Below are 24,031 nucleotides of genomic sequence, written 5' to 3'. Positions count from 1 at the left end.
GGAAGCAACCTGGAAGCAAGTACTCTTAACTACTGGGCCATCGCTGCAGCCCACTTTTTCTTTTCTTTTTCTTCTAGTTTTAAAGATTTATTTATTATTATACATAAGTTCACTGTGGCTGACTTCAGACACACCAGAAGAGGGCATCACATCTCATTATGGGTGGTTGTGAGCCACCATGTGGTTGCTGGGATTTGAACTCAGGACCTTCAGAAGAACAGTCAGTGCTCTTAACCATTGAGCCATCTCACCAGCCCCCACTTGTTCAATCTTTATGAGTTTCCTTTTACAGAGCAGGACACCCAATCAGTGCAGTAGGGGTGGGAGTAGTATGAGCAGGCTCTAATGATACTTAGTCCAGGTTTAATCTCTACCACACATTGTTGCACAACTCCAGAAGCAATGTGTTTATGCATCCCCAAATTCCCAATGCCCACTTAATGAGAATAATAAGAAATGTGACATCTAGTATGCTTTTGAAATTCAGTCCCAGCTTACATTCCAGATGATGGAAGGACTTGGCTAGGGTAGATTTTCAAGGCTATGTTATTTTACAATGAGTGGCCTAGTCTGCAGCCTATTACCCCATCCTAAGTTTAATGTTAGGGACCATGGCTTTGTCTGGTTGAGATAGAAGTCCTTCTCTTAAGACTATTGCAAGAGGGATCCAATCCTATAGAAGGCACAAACTGCATAAAGTAGATGGTTTTTTAAATGCTTTATTAACATCAAACAGCATAGTGTGGAGATCAAGTGTCCTTACGTCTTCACAGAACAGTCATCACAACAGCACAAGTGATCATAACTGCTTTTGTTCTGTTCATCAACCTGTGAACTGTGGAGGGGATATAAAGGGAAACAGCAGAGAAAAATCAAGAGCATCTGAAATTACACATAACTCAGGAACCTGCAGGCAGTGTACATGGTAACTCAAGTTGAACAGCACTATGTATCTCGGGGGTCTAGTTCTGTGAAAGGTGGGCTGCGGACTACAATTCAACACACATTTGCTTTACTTATGAAGAAAATACTTCCAAACTGTCACTTCTACATTGTTCCTTAATCCACTTATATTCAGTCTTATGAGAAAGTTCAGTGTCAGGTAGTTGTCTTGTTATCTATTCTGCCATTATAAATCTTATAACCCCTTTGATGGTTAAAACAGTGATATTTGTATGTGTAGTCACAGATTAGAGGGGAATTAGAATTTCTGAATGTGGAACAAAGGTGTTAACTGGTTTTGCCTTTAAGGAGAACAAAGCGCAATCATCATTTCTATCTAATTGATGGTTTTGGCACAAGCATAAACATACAGAGAAGAGGCTAGTCTTCTCAGACCAAAGACAACAGCTAATTTAGGTCATTAAGATGCATTTCACAGCCACAATGATGTGTCTGGAACTGATTCCAGAAAAATCTAGTGCTTCATTGCATCTTCCACTACGAGGCACATCCATTACTGCCAGGTTATGAACCACAATGTTAGGCTCCATGGAGACTGCTGCACAGACAGCTCCTCCAATGCCACCTACAGAAACAAAAGATAATAACTTTTTTAAACAGCTAGTAAACTTTAAAACAATCATGTGATATAGACTTTTAAATCTGTTGCTCTCGGGGCAAACTACTTCACTACTCATGGATTCACTCCAATAGTCACGCTCCAACAGGCTTAAAGAGTTCTCATTTCTAATTCCACATCTTGTAGCCTACATTGTTTGTACAAATAGCTAGTGATAGGGTGGTCTTTGGCTGGTATAAGTGTTCTTCACTGCTATTACCTCTCCCTCTTCATAGGGTGGCAGCCCTTGTGCCTAGACTATGTGTACAAACAATACAGACTACAACAATTGCCCATTTTTCTGCCAAGAATCAGGTAAATTTTGGTATAAATGTCTGTAGAAACTGTCAACACATTAGTTTTCATCAGAATCATGGGGTGCCTTATCATTAATTATGTGTACCCTTGGGCAGACATAGTCTTTTTAGGAAATGTTCTATGTACCCTTCGTGGGGGTATGTGTTTCTCCCATCTCTACCAGAGGTTCTCACACTTGCATGCAGAATTTGGGAGCCCTCCCAGAAAAATAACCAATGAGATGTGGTCTTAAGGCCTTGTGTAATAAAAACAAAATGTTGTCTCTCCTACCTAGTTTTCTAGGCCCAAACATAGCCCAAGCCTTATCTCCCTGAAATACTCTTTATTTTTTGCCACCTGCTGTTTTGTTTGCAAGGATCTAGATGTTTTTGAGACAGGTCTATGTATCCCAGCAGATCTGGAACATGCTATGTAGACCCAGCTGATTTCAAACTCAAAGATCTACCTTGTTTCTGTCTGAGTGCTATATTAAATGTGTGTGCCACTACTGCCCAGGAGGAGCTAGCTTTTTAAGGGGTATGGGAGTAAACTATTAATAATTCAAAACTCAAAGTAAGTTGTAGAAGCTTTGTGACTATTTCCCTGTCCATTGCTCAATTAGCCACCTCAGTGGTGCTACTGACCCACCCTAGTTGACTGGGCTCTATGATAGGGACACAGAAAGTACATCCATGCTCAAGAAACCACTCTAGGTAGCTGAGAGGCCCCTACAAGGATGCACTTGTAAGAATCATAACAAAGGTATACTGAACTAGTGGGAGGCTATATAAAGAACATGGTATATCTACAGTCAAGCAAAACAAAAACACTTTCTACGAAAACAAACTTGCAAAAGCATACCTAAAGTACCCAACCCACCTTCAGGATAGTGATCCTCCACGGTGATAATTCGGCCACCTGTGGCTTTTGCATTGGAAATGATGGTGGCAATGTCCAGAGGTTTAATGGTAAACAAGTCAATGACACGGATAGATATATCTGGAGAAAAATAGTATCAGCTTAGTTTAAAAATCAGAGACAGCTGCCGGGCAGTGGTGGCACATGCCTTTAGTCCCAGCACTTGGGAGGCAAAGGCAGGTGGATTTCTTGAGTTCAAGGCCAGCCTGGTCTACAGAGTAAGTTCCAGGACAGCCAGGGCTATACAGAGAAATCCTGCCTCAAAAAACCAAAGGAAAGAAAGAAAGAAAGAAAGGAAGAAAGAAAGAAAGGAGGAAAGGAGGAAAGAAAGGAAGAAAGACAGCTGGGTTGTGGTGGTGTCACATGACTTAAACTCAGGAGCCAGATCAGTCTGAGCATATCACATAGGTGACATTCTACTTGTTATAACTTCAATGTTTACACAATCAACTGACCTTCTTTAGAGAGCTCAGCAGCAGCTACTAGGGCTTCATGCAGGGTGACTCCTGCTCCAATAACTATGACCTTGTCATTGTCACTATGGCGGACAACCTGATATAGTACCAACGAAACAAAATATGGTTACTATGGAAGTCTTCTCAAAGATTCTTTGCTTCTGACCTAATGCCAACAAATTTATTAGTAAATTAATTAACCTAAAAGCCAGTCACTCAAGAAACAGAGGCAGAAAGATTTCAAGCTTAAGGACAGCATGAACAATTTTGTGAGAGCCTACTGTAAAATAAAACTTTAAGAAAGGACTAACAATTGTATAGCCTATAGCTCAGCATGTAAAGGTGCTGGCCATCATGCCTGATGACCTGGTTCTATTCATTAGACCCACAGGTGGGAAGAGAGAATCAACCACTACCCTAGGATTGTCCTGTGATCTTCACACTTGCATGCAAATTCAGATTGGATGAATTTCAATGCAAAAAGAAATAGTTATCTGAATACTATTGTCACTCTGGGGCCCTCACAGCCAAGCAGAGATGTCAAAGAAAGCCTGGGACACCTGAATGCAGTAGTGATGCACCTGCCACACACAAGCACATACAGTTGGTAATTACAAATGGGGGAAACATTGTCTGGCAATGTACCCAGAGACAGAGTATTTGCTTAGCATGCATAAGGACCAATCCATAGCACCATAAAAACCAAACAAATCCTTCTCCTATAAATGGATTCAACAAAGCTGGGTGTGCTGTCACATGTCTATAGTCCCCTGCACATAGGAGGGTAAAGCAGGTTTCCAAGTTTAAGGCCAGCCTGGTGTACATAATGAGATACTGTCTCAAAACAAAAGACAAAAAAGTGAGACTCCATATGGAAAGAAGTACAGATTCAGCAGGCAAAGATCACAACAGCCTTAGTATAGGAAAAGTGACCAAGGCACATCATGTAAGGGTTAGAATGGATCTCGTTATATAATGGATACTAGACAATACAGGAAAACTTATGCTCTTACCTTGGCCTGTCCAATCTGAAAGGTTTCTTGAGTGGTGTAAATAATTGCAGTTTCTGCTTGGCTGGTACGAATAAAGCACATTTCCTGTGGCATGAGTGCAAACCAGAAAGCACAGTTAAGAAAATCAACTGCAACAGATAGAGATCATTACAGAAAACCACAGCCAATCAAAATGCAGGGTTGTGGAGCCCAATCTCAATAGATACATCTACAAAACACTCTCGAATGTAAACTTTAGGGAACACTGAGGAAGAGGGGGTGTAAAGACTGTAAGAAGCAGAGGAACATGGAGTGTGCCATGAGACTGTGTCCCCTAGGAATGTTAGAAGCTACACCCATAAAGTCTTACCAACATGTCTACCTAAACATGAGCTGAATATAGACAACAATAATAGACAAGCTAACATGGATGTGGGCGGGGAAGCCCAGGAGGATGTCTCAACCCTATAAAAAGTATTACAGGTAACTAATGAATGTTGAGAGTGGGAGAAATAAATCTTCTCCAGGAAGAGAACACCACAAACGTACAAGTAATATCATGAGCAGGTTATATTTACAAATAACACACACACACACACACACACACACACACACCATTAGTGAAAAAAGAGGCCATGATTTTGAAAGCTAGTAAGGAGAGATAAATGGAAAGACTTGGAGAATTAAGAAAAGGGAGGAATATTATAATTATAATATAATTTCAAAATAAAAAAAATTAAGCCAAACCATAAATTTCCAAGTAAGAAGCCATGTAACACTAGAAAAAAAGAACAAAAAGTTCTTTTTTTTTCTTTCCTTTTTTTTTCTCAAGGCAGGGTTTCTGTCCTGAGACTTGCTTTGTAGACCAGGCTGGCCTTGAACTCACAGAGATTCATCTGCCTTTGTCTCCTGTTAGGATCAAAGCTGTGCATCACCACTGCCAAGCTGAGTGAACAGCTCTTCATACTAACAACAAAATGCATACTCTGGAGTGAGGGAGAAGCTCAACTACCAGTGAACAGGTTACACATTTGTCTTAGGGTTTCTATTGGTGAAACATCACAACCAAAAAGCAAGTTGGGGACGAAAGTGTTTATTTGGCTTATATGTTTAGATCATAGCCCATCATTGGAGAAAGTCAGAACAACAACTCACAGGCTGGAATCTGAGGCATGAGCTGATACAGAAACCACAGAGCTAGGGGTGTTTTGCTTACTGGCCAGCTTCCCATGACTCGCTTAGCCTACTTTCTTATAGACCTAGGACAACCAGCCCAGGGATGGCCTCACCCACAATGGGTTGAGCCCTTTCCCATTAATCAGTAATTGGGAAAATGCTTTACAGCTTGATCATATGAAGGCATTTCCTCAACTGAGGCTCTTTCCTCTCTGATGACTCTAGCTGTGTCAAGTTGACATACAAAACTAGCCAGTACAACATTTGACACTGCTATGGACACAGGAAACTCTCAAGCAGGACTCTAGTGATGACCTCAGTGGTAAGTTTTCTATGTTGTCCCATTTTTTGGTTTGGGAAGATTTCTAAAATATGCACTGACTTCTCCTGTTCTCATGAAACAAAAAGTCAGGGCAGAGGCACTGACTTTTATCGACAGAAAAACACAGTGAAAATTAATTTTACCACAATATAGTTAGTAATGATTCATCCATCAATAGAGAAACATGTGAATATGAAGTGACCCAGACATTTTCAATGAGAAGGTACAAATATAACTTTGTTAAGTTGAATGCACACATTTTCAAGCTCAAGTGCTAGGATTGAAGATGTGTATCACCACACCTGGATCCCTGTCCAGTTTTTTATGTGAGTACTAGAGATCTGAATTCTGGTCCTTTTTACTTGTGCAGTTATTTATCCACTGAGCCATCTCTCTAGCCCTATACGAGGCTTTCATTTGAGTGTTTTACAATCTCAATGCATTCATGTACATAGTCATCTGTTGTAAAGCTGTATTTTTTTTTTTTTTGAGACAGGGACTCATGAATCCCAGGCAGGCTTAAAACTAGTGATATAGCTGAATATGACTTTGAAAATTTGACCTTCCAGGCTCCATCTCCTAAATGCACCACCATGACCAGTTTATATGGTACAGGAGATCAAACTCAGGGCCTCATGAATGCTACGTAAATATGCTAGCAACTGAGTTATATCCTCAGCTTCTAGCACCAAATTTTATATTTTATGCTAGGAAAACAAAACAAAACAAAACAAAACAAAACAAAAAACTGTCATCAGCTCAAAACTTGTAGTAGAGTCCAGAAACATTTCTGACTAATCTGGCATCTTTTAAACTTACCTTAGTATTGGCTGCTAAGTAAACAGCATGTTCTGTGGAGACGGCATCACTTGGATAGAAAACAACACAATTGGGAATTGCTCGGAACATGGCCAGGTCTTCCAGGGCCATATGGTAAGGGTTGTCATCACCTGAGAAAAATCACAGACCAACAAAAGCATGAATACAACCCTCAACTCCTTCCATCATTCTTGAGAAGCAGCTATTCTTACTGCTCCAGATCATCCTGAACTGCAGCAAGGCCTTGCATGGTTAAACACTTGCTGTAATTTATATTGAGCTTTTACATAGCCATCTTCCTGGAAAGCTCACTAAAATATTCTGAGTTAGGTTAGTAAGTAATCTTTCAATTCAGCGATCAGTTGGCTGGCCACACAGTATTACTCCTGTCCAAGTTAACCCAATGCCCTCTCTTCCTGAGTCAGCTCTATCCAGCCATACCAGCCTCTGATCCTGTGCCTTCCTCTCTTTAAGAGCTTCCCAGAGTGTTGTCTCTCTAGCTCAGTCTACTTTTCACCCTCAAGGAATTAGACTTTTTCACACTGAAGTGTCCTATTCATTTTGCCTGTCAAGTATTGAATAACATACTTTTGGGATATCCTAGGATGCTGCTGTAACTAAGGATGCCCTTGAGTATATAGGATCAATATACAGAAGTCACAATGTACAAAGAAGCAGCCTACTTTTTTCAGGCTTGGAAAAGGAGTGTTCTGTGTATACTATGTTACCTAGGACAACTGTCTAATCTCAGAAATGCAGATCCTCTCTATGATAGATTCACTTGTCTCTGTAGACTGTCCTGATTTTCAAATTCTCAGTGAACCCAGTTTTGGTTGAAGATTCTAGGGCCCTTTCTCAGGCTGCTATTCCTGCCCATACTACATTGCTTCTATGTCTCAGCTGCCTTGTCTCTCAGCTATATTTGCTCCCTGGGATACCATTTGGCCTCAGTTTCACTCATCTAGCTGTTTCCACTCCAAGCTCCAGCCAGAGCTGCTTTCTACAGTTAAGTTCTCCTAGGCAGCCAGCTACTTATATGGTTGGTTCCTGAATGTACAAAAGTAGCACTCTAGCAGCAAATGTAAGCTGCCACAACTATCTAGATGACTTGGTACCAGCTGACTTATCTTTCCCATGCAATTTCTGTAATTCATGAGCAAGATTCCATCTTAACTAAGAAACTCCTAGATACTTGCTTTTTTGCTTTTTATATAGCTCCAAATCCTTCTATTAGTCAGCAACATTTTATCTATCTATCTATCTATCTATCTATCTATCTATCTATCTATCTATCTATGTATCTATCTATGTATCTATGTATCTATCTATCTATCTATCTCTATCTATCTATTGCTCTCTTAGGGCCTCCTTTAGTTTTTCTATTCTCTTGTTAATTCCCACCTTTCTTCAATCTTTTTTCAGACATTTCTGTTTCCAGCAATTCCTGGCAGGTTACTAATACTAGAATGAAGTTTTCATTAGCATAATTTCCTGTATCATATTCCTCAAAGATTGCCACCGGACAATACAAAAAGGTATAACAGCAATCTTGCTCTGCTTCTATCTAAATATGTGTTCAGTAGCTCACAATCTTCCTTTCCCTCTACCCTTGCTGCTTATTCCAATTAGTTTGTGACCACACAGAAGATAGAAAACAATTTTGGGATGTGTATGTTATCTTTATTCAGATTTGGTATATAGCAAATTTCAGAAAAGACTGCACAGAAGTATTTCTCAATGCTTGATTGGGTACTTTATACTAATATGCCTCATCTGGATTGGTATCCAGAGTACCTGAAACACCTAAAACACAATACAACTTTTAAAAAATAAATCCCTTTAGTGAATAGTAAGAAAATGCAATGACTAAACAAATCCATCAACATGACAATGTTGAGAATACATACCAGTAGATACCCCGCAGTGACAACCAATAAGGTTGATGTTGATTTGAGAGATGGCTCCCAATCGGATCTGATCAAATGCTCGGGTGAAAAAGGCAGCGAAGGAGTAAGCAAAAACAATGGTCCGGTCACGGGTGGAGCATCCTAGAGCCACATTTACCTAAAACACAAAGAACAGGAAGCAGAATATTCCTGAATTTGGCTTCATCCTTTCCCCATTAAAGCACAAAGATTACATAAGTCCTTTTGTACATGGTCAACACTTCTGTAATCTTAGCACGTCTCTTTCTTGGACTTTTCTTACCACCTCTGGTGGTACACACACTCCTAGAGACCAAGTTAATAAATGTAGTGCCTGTCTTCTGCTTGTCCATCCCCTAACCAACACCTTGTGGATAGTCTGCCTAATGCTCATCCTGGATCCCAAACTTCTCCAATCCTATGACTCCCTCCCTCTCATCAATTTCTCACTTTCTTTTAAATCATCTGTTGCCATTCAATTATGTCAATACCTTCCATCTCTACTTTCCCATTCTACCTTACCCTTCCTTCCAGAAACTGCCCCTAATTGGTTCTACTTCACAGAAAAATTATCAAAAAGTCATCTAGTCATTATCCTCATTTACTCCTTTCTCCATGGCCTACTTTATCTACGCCTCCATTCCCATGAAAACTCTAAAGTTAAAGATTTTTCCAAGTGGTCTCTTGACCTTGAATGGCATCACAGTTGACCTCTTAATAGTATTTAGAACAAATCACCTCTCTTTGGCCCAATGCTCCAGAGTTCTGTGATTTAATAGGATCAGTCCAGCTGCCTCATGAAGGTTGCACACCTCTTGTTGATGGGCATACAGTGAGTTATCCAAGTTTTGTGCTTATCCTTCCTCTTTGGGCCACTGGATCTGGGAGATTGTGTCTGATTTGCACAATTAAAAAAATCTCTCTCCCTCCCCTTTGCCCCCCCTCTGTTATGGATTGCTATTTGTATTTTCTGCTCCCTCAAGAGGAGTTCCCCCTATGAGGAGTAGATCACATACTCAGGTGATGTCAGATAAAATCTTAATTGGAGAAATAAAGGCTAGAGCCTGTGATTGGGCAGTGGAAGGAAAAGGCAGAGCTGAAAGTTTTAGAAAGAGACAGAGAAAGAAAAGATGAGAAGGAGGATGGAGGGAGAAGAAGATGGAGGAAGAAGAGGTAGAAGATGGAGCCCGGAGGAGCCGAAGGTAGCTAGTGATTTCATAGCTGGGCAATAGTGTAGGGTAGGGTATATTTGCCCAACCTAGGTGTGAAGCCTGTATTCATATTAACTGAGTTGTGTGTTCTTTGCATGGACATATTGGGGTTGGAGATTTACTGATATAAATCTGGCTGATAAATATAAGTCTCTAGTGTTTTCCTTTCATGAGGCTAGAGGAAGTTGAATGAGACCAGAGTGTTGTTTGCATTCTACAGACCATCCACAGGGTTTGGCCTAGGCATTTTCATGAAAAACTGGTTTGGTTAGCTCAGTAGCAGACTTCTGGAATCAGGGCCAGATGGCTGCTTAGGGCTACCCATGGGAGATGGGCAAAACTGCTGAGGTTGGAGACGAATTTATTATAGTTTTAAAAATTACACGTTATACCCCTCCATGTGTGTCTGTGTGTTTGGGTGCCCATGAAGGCCAAAAGAGACCACAGGGTTCCCTGGAGCTGGAGTTATAGGCTGTTGTCAAGCATTGGTATTGGATATTTTGGCCAAGTCATCTCTCCAGCCCCTGACGTTAAAGAATAAAACATTAATGGTTTCCACTTTATATTGTTATTCTTTACATCTCCTTTGGCAGGCACTCTAGGTTCATATACTCTAGAAGGCTTTGAACTAGGACATGACCTACTCTGGGAGCAAACTAGAACTTGCCAAGAGGTAAGGTGGTTGTGCCTGGTTCCAAAATCAAGATACTGAGAAAGGACCCATGGTCTCTTTTCCCACTGTCTTTCTGCCAACCACCTTCCAGCTAACAAACTAAAAAGACATGTTTACACCCACCTTAATTTTATAGTGTGTGGCATTCTGGAGTATAAAACCTTCAGATCAAACAGTAAACAATTTGAAATAATCATGTTGAGCCTGGCACTGTGGTTTACACTGGTAATCCCAGGTCTTGGGAGGTAGAGACATGAAGATCAAAAGTTTATGATTCATTTTTAGCTATATAATTATAATAAGTTACTAGCTAGAGGCCTACCAAAGGGAGACTTAAAACATATGGCTGTTGACTGAAGTAATCAATGAAGCAATCATACCAGCAAGCTTTTTTGATAGGGAGCTCATTTTAGAAAAACAGGATTGCACCTCTTTTTTTCTAAATGAAAAGAGCAGCTGTGGGTGTAACTTAGTGGTAGAACACTTGCCTTGCTTCTGTAAGGTCCTGGGTTCAATCCATAGCACCACAATAAAAACAAAATGCAAAGATCTAAAAATGAACATGCATGTTTTTATAATTGTGATGACCCATTACTTAAAAAGTAAAGTATGCTTAAATTCCAGCACTGGTGGGTTAGAAAAGACAGGACATCACTTTCACACCTCTGACCCATAATTGTCCCAGTCTGAAAGAATTACAGGGATGGAAATGGAGAGGAGCCTGAGGAAAAGAAAGTACAGTGACAGGCCCAAATCTGTTCGCCCTCTTGGTGGCTGTAAAATTGTCTAGTTATAGGCTAGATGGGACAGAAAGGGCTACTAGGGAGCTTAGGACACTTCAGATCTAGAGCGGTCAGCCTGCTGCCTTCTATCTGTATGAACAGGATGTCCAGAGGGTGTTGGGCAGCTTACATATACCCTGTTCATAAGACATAGAAACCACCTCTGTGACTACTACTGTTTCCCTGGAATGTTTCTGTACAAAGCCTTTCATAGACTACTGAAAGCTAATGAGAAAGGACTTGAGAGACCTGCATGATATACTCACCATGTTTTGTTCAGCAATACAACACTGGATGAATCTCTCTGGGTGTTCTTTCTTGAATATGTCAGAAAAATTGCAGTTCTTGGTGTCACTACCCAGCACAATAACTCTGTCATTTTCATGGCCCAGTTTAGCTAGAGCCAAACCACATGCTCTTTGAGTAGACACCTTGAATAAAGAGACAAGTGGTTAGATTTTCTTGGAAGTACACTTAGAAGGAACTTACTACTTTATAGAATTATAAATTGTTGTCTTTAATAAATTTGATTCACCAATAGTATCCTTCAGAATTATACATATGGTGGTTAACACCTATAACTTCAGAACTCAAGAGGGAGAATGAGTTCAAGTCTAGCCTGGGCTGTAGTTGAGACCTTATTTCAAACAAAACAAAACAAAACAAAACAAAACAAACCCCAAAACCTTCCTTAAATCAATCACCCCTTCCAGGCAAAACAAGAAGAAAGTCAGAGTTAATAAGAGGAGGCATATTGTCTTTACAACTCATAACCATCAGTCAAATTCCATTATTGTCTGCTAATTAGTAAATGAAGATTCTTGTGTATTAAGGAAGAAAAAAACCCATGATGATTTATATGATGTTATTAAATAGTCTACATTTTTGCCTACCTTGTCATCAGCTACGTAAACAGGGGGCGAAGTCATACATATATTCATGATGTTAATTTGAGGCGAGTCCTCAATAGGGGGTGATGGTACAAGAATTTTGTTGGTCTGTATCTGGCTCTCAATTAACTTGACAATTGCATCTGCTCTTTCTTTTGGCATTGGCCTTCCATACCAACTTTCCGCATCCTCAACATCTGCAACAAAACAAAGGATATTTACTCCAGGTGCTTAATGACCCAGATCATCTGAAAGTCACTTTGGGGGAAAAGATATCTGAACAGAAATCATAGGAATAAGGATCCAACATAGGGTGGGTCCTGGGATGCAACTGCCATAAGGAAAAGCAGCCTAAGAAAGGTTCTGTGGCTTTTGAGGGAAGCACTGATTCACTTGCTGGTGAATGGAGGGTTTAATGGAGGAAACAAAGCTGAAAAGATAGACTGGGAGAGTGACATTATATGTATGAGTTTTTATCTGAAGCAAGATTAAAATGACAACAAGTTTAGAAGGGGAGTGAAGGATCAGATGTGTTATAGAGACAGATTGCTGTTGCAGTACTATGCTTCTCAGAGTGATCAGGAAGCAGACCATCTCTTTGTAAAGCTGCTGTGGTTCAATAAAGATTATGGGGACTAAGTGATAACTAAGATAGCAGGGAGAAAGAGGACGGAATGTATATGAGATACACTCTTAGTGACTGGGTATGTAAGGAGGAATGTAAGGCAAGGAAAACATTCAGGTTCTGGTAGGGGCTCTTTGTTAAAGTTGTATTTAACCAAATCCTTAGAACCGGAATAAGGTTGCTTTTTGGAGGAGGAGTCACAAATCAGTTTTATTATAAAATATCTATATCATTTTTTAAAATGATTACCCATACACTTTTCAACTACTTATACTTGAGAAACTAAATTTGAGGTAGAAAATTCCATATGACAATCTTGAAATGTGCAGTTACATCTTGTATTATGTCTCATTTCCCCACTACTCCCCAGTGGATTAAGTGAATAAAAAATGTAATAATGAAAGTGAAAAATAGAGGAACACTCCTCTATTGCTGGTGGGATTGCAAACTGCTACAACCACTCTGAAAATCAATCTGGAGATTCCTCAGAAAATTGGATACAGATCTACCTGAAGACCCAGCTATACCACTCTTCGGCATATACTCAAAAGATGCCCCACCATGCCACAGGGGCAGGTGCTCCACTATGTTCATAGCTGCCTTGTTTGTGATAGCCAGAAGCTGAAAACAACCCAGATGTCCCACAACAGAAGAATGGATACAGAAAATGTGGTTCATTTACACAATGGAATACTACTCAGCTATTAAAAACAAGGACATCCTGATTTTTGCAGGCAAGTGGATGGAACTAAAAAATATTATCCTGAGTGAGGTAACTCAGACCCAAAAGGACATGCATGGTATGTATTCACTAATAAATGGATATTAGCCAAAAAGGACCCAGGACACAACCAAAGGACTCAAGGTTAACAAACTGAAGTGCCCAAGTGAGGATGCCTCAGTCCCATTTGGGAGGAAGAAGAAAGCAATCACAGGAGGGGAGGGAGGGAAGGACCTTGGTGGGAAAGGGGACAGGGAGGGGAAGCAGGGAACATGATCAGGTATTGCATGGGGGGAAAAGGACTAAAGCCCTGAGGGCCAGCAGAAAGAATGGAAACAGGCAACCTCAGGAGGTAGGAGGTGGAGGGACCTTCCAGAATGTACCAGAGGTCTGGGAAATGTGAGACTCTCAGAACTCAAAGGGCCCTACAGTGGAGAGAGGGAACTTGTAGAGCCCAACTCCAGCAGAAAGACAGGGCATCAAGTGAGGGATGGGGTTGCCATTCCACAGTAAAAAACTCTGACCAAGAATTGTTCCTGTCTGAAAGAACTGCAGGAACAAAAAAATGGAGAAGAGCCTGAAGAAAAGGAGGTTCAGCGATAGGCCCAAAGTGGAATCTAGCTCAAGGGGAGGTCCCAAGGCCTGACACTATTATTAAGGCTATGTATGGAGTGCTCACAAAAAGGAGCCTATCATGACTGCCCTCCAAAGGACCCAACAAGCAGGTGAGTTAGATGTAAATATTTATACCCAACCAATGGACAGAAGCAGGTGACCCCTGTGGTTGAATAAGGGAAAAGCTGGAAGAAGCCAAGGAGGAGGGTGATCCTATAGGAAGACCAGCAGTCTCAATTAACCTGGACTCCCAAGATCTCTCAAACACTGGACCACCAAACAGGCAGCATACATAGGATTTGAGGCCTCCAACATACATACAGCAGAGGACTGCTGGGTCTGGGTTAAGTCAGAGAAGATACACCTAACCCTCAAGAAACTGGATGTCCCAGGTGGGGTGGGTGGGGGGTGGGGGCATCCTTGTGGACACAGGAGCGGAGGGAGGTATGGGATATGAAACAGTCAGAGGGTAGATCGTGAGGGGAATAAAATCTGGCATGTAAAAAAAAAAGATTAAATCAAATTTAAAAAAAAGAAAGTTAAAAATCTGAACTGAAATTCTACTGCTTCAGAATGGCCATACTAACTGTATAGTTTGGGACTGGACAAGTGTTTGAGTTGCTTCTTTAAACTAGCTGATGTTCTTATTTATGAGTTAATTAGAATAAAATTATTTTAATTAAAAATAAGTCTCTTTTTGCCTAGCCTCTAGTTCCCAACTTTCTGTTCTCTATGTGTTCTTTCAGAAAGTCTGGGTCTAGACAAGTGAATATGCAAACATCACTTTACTCATACATCTACCATACTTTCTGACTGTGAACCATACAGATCCTTCCCTATTAGGGAATTGTTCTCTCTTGTGAACTGTTCCACTAGCCACTCCCTTACATGGGTAGAAGAACATTGTTTACTTGCTAGAAGTTTGACCTACCCCTCCTATCCTAACCAGACATATTAGCTAATGAAGTCAAGAGAGAGAAGCAGCCTCTAGCATGTTACCAGCATTAATGCTGTTCACTAAGAAAATCAGCAGCAGCCGGGCGTGGTGGTGCACGCCTTTAATCCCAGCACTTGGGAGGTAGAGGCAGGCGAATTTCTGAGTTTGAGGTCAGCCTGGTCTACAGAGTGAGTTCCAGGACAGCCAGGGCTACACAGAAAAACCCTGTCTCAAAAAAACAAAAAACAAAAAAAAACAAAAAAAAGAAAGAAAGAAAACCATCAGCCTAGTCAACGCCTCTTTCCGCCTGTTCTGCTCCATGGATAAATGTTTTGAATACTCACAGGAAGGAAATACTTACTTGGCATGCCTCGGGCCTTGAAGGTTTTGGCAACCACAGCAGTGGGCTTGCCTCTCACTTGAGCTGCCTGTGAGAATACATGGCACAGGGTCTTGACATCACGGCCATCCACCACGTAAGTATTCCACCTGTCATTGAGGTTAAATGAAGAAGGTTAAATGAAGAAGGAAGATGGGACAGAAAAAAGACACAGGAACAGAGGCACAATTACCCAAAGGCTTCACAACGCTTCTGGTAGATGGCAATGCAGTGCTCAACAGACATGGAGCTACTGTGTCCAATGCGGTTCACATCAAAGATTGCCATAAGATTGTCCAAATTGTAGTAGGATGCAAAGGCAAATGCCTCCCAAACAGAGCCTTCTGTGGATTCCTCATCCCCCAGAAGACAGAACACCCGGTAGCTAGAAACAAATCAAGAAATAATTAGGACTCTTCTGGGGCTCACTTGGGTCACTCAAACAAATGCATTTCAGGGAGATATAAAGAGAAAGAGTGGGGAGGGAGGGGAAGAGGAGAAAGTGAGGGAGGATAGGAGTGGGGAGGGGCCAAGGTTGGGAGGGAAGAAGGAAGGAAGAGAGAGACCTTGGGAGCTGCTTCAGACCAATGTCCTGAAGATAATTTTCTTCATCAATTCTTCCCTAGCTTAGCAGCAGAGGAATCTGAGCCCCATGAGATGGACTTTATTTTTGACTAGCATTCTCATAACAGTTCTAATTTTTTGTTGTTGTTTTTTTCGAGACAGGGTTTCTCTGTGTAGCCCTGGCTGTCCTGGAACTCACTCTGTAGACCAGGCTGGCCTCAAACTCAGAAATCTGACTGCCTCTGCCTCCCAAGTGCTGGGATTAAAGGCATGTGCCACCACTGCCCGGCTTCTAATACTATTTTTAAAAGTTGCTTCGGTTCCCTTTCTTGGTTTGTCAGCAAGCAAGAGGAAATGAGAAAGCAGGTACCTGAAACTTGTAAATAAGGTACATATGTTTTGTTTTTCAGAACACTCCATTTTAAAAGCAGTTAGTTCTGAACTTGAAATTTTATTTGTAATCATAGTAATGGAAACATCTCACCTAGGGAGCTTTCCTCCACTATAAACAGTACACTTCTCTGCAGCAGAAACATGAGCCATTTATAACAAAAAAATGCACCCTAGATCTCATGACAGTACTGTGAGTTTAAGAAAAGTTTTTGTGAAAAACCTTTTATTTTATGTGTATGAATGTTTTCTTTGTGTGTATGTCTAAGACAGTTTTAGATCCTCTGCAACTGGAGTTACAGACAGTTGTGAACTGCTATGTGGGTGCTGGGAATCCAATCTGGATCCTCTGGACGACCAACCAGTGAGTGCTCTTAACTGCTGAGCCACATACCTTCCTATCTCTTTAAGAACAGTTATTAATGGACCATGTAGACACTACCATATCCGGGGATCCATCCCATAATCAGCTTCCAAATGCTGACACCATTGCATACACTAGCAAGATTATGCTGAAAGGACCCTGATATAGCTGTCTCTTGTCAGAGTATGCCTGGGCCTAGCAAACATAGAAGTGGATGCTCACAGTCGGCTATTGGATGGATCACATGGCCCCCAATGAAGGAGCTAGAGAAAGTACCAAAGAAGCTAAAGGGATCTGCAACCCTATAGGTGGAACAACATTATGAACTAACCAGTACCCCGGAGCTCTTGACTCTAGCTGCATATGCATCAAAAGATGGCCTAGTCGGCCATCACTGGAAAGAGAGGCCCATTGGACACGCAAAATTTATATGCCCCAGTACAGGGGAACGCCAGGGCCATAAAAGGGGAGTGGGTGGGTAGGGGAGAGGGGGTGGGTGGCTATGGGGGACTTTTGGTATAGCATTGCAAATGTAAATGAGCGAAATACCTAATAAAAAATGGAAAAAAAAAAAAAAAAAAAAAAAAAAAAAAAAAGAACAGTTATTAAACTCAATGTAGTAACTAAAAGGCTATCATGGATAAAACGTTTTAACAGTTCTGTGAAAACAGCATAAGAAGGCTGCTGGAAGAGTGAAGGAAATACAACCAAGTACTTCCAAAGGGCTTCTATGAGGTCAAACAAGGTCTCCAGAGATATAGGTAGCCATCTCCTGAGATCCTGGGAAAGAGAAACACCACACCCTGGAGAACCTGAACCAGAGGAGCTCTGAATTCAGGCTCACCACATGCAGCAGAGGCTGCATGAAGTTCTAAATCTAAACCAGGCATTTCACATGTAGACATTACAAGTAGCAGATGAGCACAGGTCCAAAAAAGAGACTGTGAACTAACCCAGTAAAGGACCTGTGTAACTAATATTTGTATTACTAACATTTTGGGGCTCCTAATGCAAAATACATGTTGTTCACTCCACAGTGAAAAATTTCAGGACAAAACATGAAGCTGTCTCAGAAAATATTAGTGTTCTAATATTGCAGTCACCATTAACATCCAACCAGAGATGCTAGAACAGTTCCACAAATGTAATTTATTTACTGCATCAACACTGTGTAACCAGAACTTTCAAAACCATTACTTGCTCCTCAAACTAATGAGGCAAAGTGCAGGGGTGGGGCAGTGAAAAAGATTCTGGTAAGCCCCTTACCTGGCTTGGTCAAAGTACTTGCCAGTATATGCCATCCCACAGGCAGCCCCTAGTCCTTGTCCAGGCCATCCTGTTGCCACATTAACAAATGGTAGTCCCTGTAAGAGAAAAGAGACCTAGTGAATAGAGGAATAGCTGCAAGACATGGGCTTTGGGCAGTTTTGTGGTACCAAGTGTAGGCTACTCCTTTTTACCCATTGGAATTATCCCTCCCACCCCACTGGATGAAATCCTCTTTGCCACATCTACAAAGTCTCAGATCAATGTCAAAATATGTCCATGGGTCAAGCCTGGGGTCTACCTTAAATTGGAAACTAGAGTGGCAAAGATAAGGAAGAGGCCCATTGCCAATCCATAGTGTGGTGATAGTAACTGGAGCTCTTAGAAACATAGAGGGAGAAACTCACTGCAAAGTGCAACATGTAAAGCATTTTCATAAAGTCTTTGGTTCAATTGTGCATTAGCCAGATGTTAAGTCTTTTGGAGAATATGGGTTCTTCAAGTCTAGAAATTCGACAGGATCCTTCCAGTTTCTGTCTACGCCTGGAACTGACTCTGTGCCACAGTTCTCTATACCCAAATACAGCTGGGAGAGAGCTGGTCTCCCAGGAGTGCCAACATGCCTGTGAGCACAGGTAAGTCCACCACTTCTGCTCAAATTCCTGGCCCAAGAGGAACCTGTTCAGAGCCATCAGGACACAGGAACCAAGGAACAGCCAGGGACAGAATCCTTCTGGTTTCTGCCTACACTCCGGAGCTGACCCTGTGCTCTCCATGCCCAAATTCATCCAGGAGAGAACTCATTTCTCAGGAGTACTGACACACAACTTGCAGGAAGGACAAGCACAGTCGGAGACAGAAAGACCAGTAACACCAGAGATAACCAGATGGCGAAAGGCAAGGGCAAGAACATAAGCAACAGAAACCAAGGCTACTTGGCATCATCAGAACCCAGTTCTCCCACCACATTGAGCCATGGATACCCCAACACAGAAAAGCAAGACTCTGATTTAAAATCACATCTCATGATGATGACAGAGGACTTTAAGAAGGACATAAATCACTCCCTTAAAGAAATACAGAAGAACACAGGTAAACAAGTAGAAGCCCTTAAAGAGGAAACACAAAAATCCCTGAAAGAAAACACAACCAAACAGGTGAAGGAATTGAACAAAACAATTCAGGATCTAAAAATGGAAATAGAATAAAAAAAATCACAAAAGGAGACAACCCTGGAGATAGAAAACCTAGGAAAGAGATGCAAGAATCACCAACAGAATTCAAGCGATAGAAGAGAGAAAAATCTCAGGTGCAGAAGGTGCCCACAGAAAACTTCGACACAACAGTCAAGAAAATGCAAAGAGCAAAAAGCTCTTAACCCAAACACACAGTAAATCCACAATGAGAAGACCAAACCTAAGGATAATAGGTATAGATGGAATGAAGATTCCCAACTTAAAGGGCAAGTAAATATCTTCAACAAAATTGCAGAAGAAAACTTCCCGAACCTAAAGAAAGACATGCCCATGAACATACAAGAAGCATCCAGAACTCTAGATAGACTGGATCAGAAAAGAAATTCCTCCTGTCACATAATAATCAGAACACCAAATGCACAAAACAAAGAAAGAATTATAAAAGCACTAAAGGAAAAAGGTCAAGTAGCATATAAAGGCAGACCTATCAGAATTACACTGGATTTCTCACCAGAGACTATGAAAGCCAGAAGATCCTGAGCAGATGTCATATAGACCCTAAGAGAACACAAATGCCAGCCCAGGCTACTATACCCAGCAAAACTCTCAATTACCATAGATGGAGAACCAAGATATTCCACGACAAAACCAAATTTACACAATATCTTTCCACAAATCCAGCCCTACAAAGGATAATAGATGGAAAACACCAACACAAGGAGGGAAACTACCCCCTAGAAAAAGCAAGAAAGTAATCTTTCAACAAATCCAAAAGAAGATAGCTACACAAACATAATTCCACCTCTAACAACAAGAATAACAAGAAGCAACAATACTATTTCTCAATATCTCAACATCAATGGAATCAATTCCCCAAAAGACATAGACTAACAGACTGGCTATTATAAACAGGCCCTGGCATTTTGCTGTATACAGGAAATGCACCTCAGTGACAAAGACAGACACTATCACAGAATAAAAGGCTGGAAAACAATTTTCCAAGCTAATGGTCCCAAGAAACAAACTGGAGTAGCCATTCTAATATCAAATAAAATCTACTTTCAATCAAAAGTTATCAAGGATAGGAAGGATTCTTCATACTCATCAAAGGAAATATCTACCAAGATGAACTCTCTCAATTCTGAACTTCTAGGCTCCAAATTCAAGGGCACCCACATTCATAAAAGAAACTTTACTAAAGCTCAAAGCACACATTGCACCTCCCACAATAATAGTGGGAGACTTCAACACCCCACTCTCATCAATGGACAGATACTGGAAACAGAAACTAAACAGAGACACAGTGAAACTAACAGAAGTTATGGACCAAATGGATTTAACAGATATCTATAGAACATTTCATCCTAAAACAAGAACGCACATGATATGTACTCACTAATAAGTGGATATTAGGCAAAGATCATGTAATACCCATGATACAACTCATGGATCACATGAAGCTCAATAGGAAGGAAGACCAAAGAGTGAATGCTTCAATTCTACTTAGAAGGAGGAACAAAATAATCAAGGGAAGTAGAGGGTGGGAGGAACTTGGGAGGAAGAGAAGATGGGGAGGGGAAAAAGAGGGGCAGAATCAGGTATGAAAGGAGATGGATGAGAATGTATAGAGGTCAGGAAATTGAACAGAGATGTTGTACTGGCTGGTTTTGTGTGTCAACTTGACACAGGCTGGAGTTATCACAGAGAAAGAAGATTCAGTTGGGTAAGTGCCTCCATGAGATTCAGCTGTGGAGCATTTTCTCAGGTGGTGATCAAGAGGGGAGGGCCCATTGTGGGTGGTGTCATCTCTGGGCTGGTAGTCTTGGGTTCTATAAGAAAGGAAACTGAGTAAGTCAGGGGAAGCAACCAGTAGGGAACATCCCTCCATAGCCACTGCATCAGCTCCTGCTTCCTGACCTGCTTGAGTTCCAGTCCTGACTTCCTTTGGTGATGAACAGCAACATGTAAGTGTAAGCTGAATAAACACTTTCCTCCCCAACTTGCTTCTTGGTCATTCATGATGTTTGTGCAGGAATTGAAACCCTGACTAAGACAGGTGTGTAACAATGGGGGATGGGGAACTGCGGGTAGCAAAGAGAAAGTCCCAGATGCCAGGAAAGCATGAATCTCCCAGATTCCCACAGGGATGACATTTGCTGAAATACTCAATGAAGGGGAGGGAGAACCTGTCAAGACCATATCCAGAGGTTAGGCATGGCCCCCTGGTTGAGGGATTGGGCCACCCACCTATCTCCAAAAATTTTAACCCACAACTGCTCCTGTCAAAAGGAAATACAGGGATAAAGATTGGAGTAGAGACTGAAGGAAAGGGCATCCAGAGACTGCCCCAACTGGGGATCCATCCCACACGCAGCCACCAAATCCACACACTATTGAAGATGCCAAGTGCTTGCTGACAGGAGCCTGATACAGCTGTCTCTTGAGAGGCTTTGCCAGAGCCTGACCAATACAGATGTGGATGTACACAGCCAAACATTGGACTGAGCATGGGGACCCCAATGGGGAAGTTAGGGCAAGGACTGTAGGAGCTGAAGGGGTTTGCAACCTCAGAGGAAGAACAATATCAACCAACCACAGCCTCCAAAGCTTCCAGGGAGTAAACCACCAACCAAAGAGTACAGAGGGGGTACCCATGGCTCCAGCTGGATATGTAGCAGAGGACTGCCTTATCTGGCATCACTGGGAGGGGAGCCCCTTGGTCCAGTTTGAACTTGATGATCCAGGATAGGGGAATGCTAGGCCATTGATGCAGGAGTGGGGGTGGGCAGGGGCAGTACCCTCATAGAGGCAGGGGGAGGGAAGAGGGGATAAGGGGGCTTGTGGAGGGGAAACTGGGACTAGGGATAACATTTGAAATGTAAATAAATAAAATAACCAATAAAATAAATAAATAAATTCTAAAAAGACTAGAAACACAAAAGTGTTTGAGCATTCTAGTCAATGTCAATGTTTGTGATTAATCATTTTCTGTTATTCTATCTCCCCTTAGCTAATATCCATTAATTTATATATAGCAGGTTACCATTGTGCCATGGAGAGAATGTGCCCTCTCTACAGGACACAAAGCCATGCCAAAGTATTGCTGATTTGGTGGGCGACACCTTGCTTCTGAGGGGCCAGACACATTAAATTTATTCATCGCCACTGTCTACCAATGACAGCAGCAGATGTAAAGTGGATTGCACCTGGGCCTAGGAGATAAGATGTGTGTGCTGCAGATGCCAGAATTGGAAGGCTGAGCTGCCTGCACTTTTTATATCACGAGTGACTCTGAGATGCCGAACACTGAGCTACAGGATTTGATTTATGCTTCTGGATTTTGGGTTTTACTTTAACTGTTTCTATACCCTTGTTCTCCCTTTTGTAGAAAGTATGTAACTTATTTTGTATTTTGTAGGATCCCAGTTAAGAGACTTTGATCTTTTAAAGAGGCACTAAATTTGTAAAGGGTTGGAATTCTTTTAAAAATGTGACTTTAAAAGTTGTACTGTATTTAATAATATGACAATAACATGAAATTAGGGGACAAACAAGAAAGGAAAGGTTATGGTTTAACAGTGACAAGTTTGTGTCAAGTTAACAAGAGATGGAGTATGCTAGTTAGTTTTTTTTTTTTTTGTCAACTTGAGACAACTTAGTGTCACCTAAGAAAGAACCTCCTCAATTGAAGAATTACCTCAATATGGAGTGGCTCATTTCTATGTCTCATACAGTCTGTCTTGGTTGACAATTTATTTTGGAAGGCCCAGCTGTACTACACTGTGGGCAGTACCATCCCTAGGCAAGGGGGCCTATACTGTGTAAGAAAGCTGGTTGTGGTATAGCTGGATCTTCAGGTAGAACTATTTCCAATTTTCTGAGGAATCTCCAGATTGATTTCCAGAGTGGTTGTACAGTTTGCAATCTCATCAGCAATGGAGGAGTGTTCCACTTTCTCCACATCCTCACAAACATGTGTTGTCACCTGAGGTTTTGATCTTAGCCATTCTGATTAGTATAAGGTGGAATCTCAGGGTTGTTTTAATTTGCATTTCCCTGATCACTAAGGACTTGGAACATTTCTTTAACTGCTTCTCAGTCCTTCGAGATTCCTCTGTTGTGAATTCTCTGCTTAGTTCTATATCCCATTTTTTGATTGGGCTGTTTGTTTTTTTGGTGGTTAGCTTCTTGAGTTCTTTATATATTTTAGATATTAGCCCTCTATCAGATGTGGGGTTAGTGAAAAATTTTCCCAATGCTCCACCATGTCACAGGGGCACGAGTTCCACTCTGTTTATAGCTGCCTTATTTGTGATAGCCAGAAGCTGGAAACAACCCAGATGTCCCACAATGGAAGAATGGATACAGAAAATGTGGTTCATTTACACAATGGAATACTATTCAGCTATTAAGAATGAGGACATCCTGAGTTTTGCAGGCAAATGGATGGAACTAGAAAATAGTGGATATTAGCCCAGAAACTTAGAATACCCAAGATATAAGTTACAATTTGCAAAACACACGAAACTCAAGAAGAATGAAGACCAAAGTGTGGACACTTTGCCCTTTCTTAGAATTGGGAACAAAACACCCATGGAAGGAGTAACAGAGACAAAGTTTGGAGCTGTGACAAAAGGATGGACCATCTAGAGACTTCCATATCCAGGGATCCATTCCATAATCAGCCTCCAAACGCTGACACCATTGCATACACTAGCAAGATTGTGCTGATAGGACCCTGATATAGCAGTCTCTAGTGAGACTACGCTGGGGCCTAGCAAACACATAAGTGGATGCTCACAGTCAGCTATTGGACAGATCACAGGGCCCCCAATGGAGGAGCTAGAGAAAATACCCAAGGAGCTAAAGGGATCTGCAACCCTATAGGTGGAACAACATTATGAACTAACCAGTACCCTGAAGCTCTTGACTGCATTATGTATTAAAAGATGG

At 41.4% G+C, this 24,031-nt stretch overlaps 1 protein-coding gene across 1 annotated transcript in view; it reads right to left on the bottom strand.

Moving 5' to 3' along the window:
• Positions 1-703: 703 nt before the first annotated feature.
• Tktl1 (transketolase-like 1) overlaps positions 704-24,031 on the bottom strand; it is a 31,240-nt gene continuing 7,912 nt past the window's right edge. The window contains exons 3-13 of the mRNA NM_031379.2: positions 17,883-17,980; positions 15,492-15,683; positions 15,281-15,408; positions 12,025-12,218; positions 11,398-11,562; positions 8,448-8,604; positions 6,541-6,671; positions 4,245-4,328; positions 3,232-3,328; positions 2,738-2,857; positions 704-1,528 (exon numbers count right to left, since the gene is read on the bottom strand). Coding sequence (NP_113556.2) covers positions 1,356-1,528; positions 2,738-2,857; positions 3,232-3,328; positions 4,245-4,328; positions 6,541-6,671; positions 8,448-8,604; positions 11,398-11,562; positions 12,025-12,218; positions 15,281-15,408; positions 15,492-15,683; positions 17,883-17,980 — 1,539 coding nt within the window. The 3' untranslated portion in view covers positions 704-1,355. The remainder of the gene's footprint in view (positions 1,529-2,737; positions 2,858-3,231; positions 3,329-4,244; positions 4,329-6,540; positions 6,672-8,447; positions 8,605-11,397; positions 11,563-12,024; positions 12,219-15,280; positions 15,409-15,491; positions 15,684-17,882; positions 17,981-24,031) is intronic.

This window comes from Mus musculus, chromosome X (genome assembly GCF_000001635.26).
Source record: "Mus musculus strain C57BL/6J chromosome X, GRCm38.p6 C57BL/6J".
Classification (NCBI taxonomy): domain Eukaryota; kingdom Metazoa; phylum Chordata; class Mammalia; order Rodentia; family Muridae; genus Mus; species Mus musculus.
This window is presented reverse-complemented; position numbering and strand designations above follow the sequence as displayed.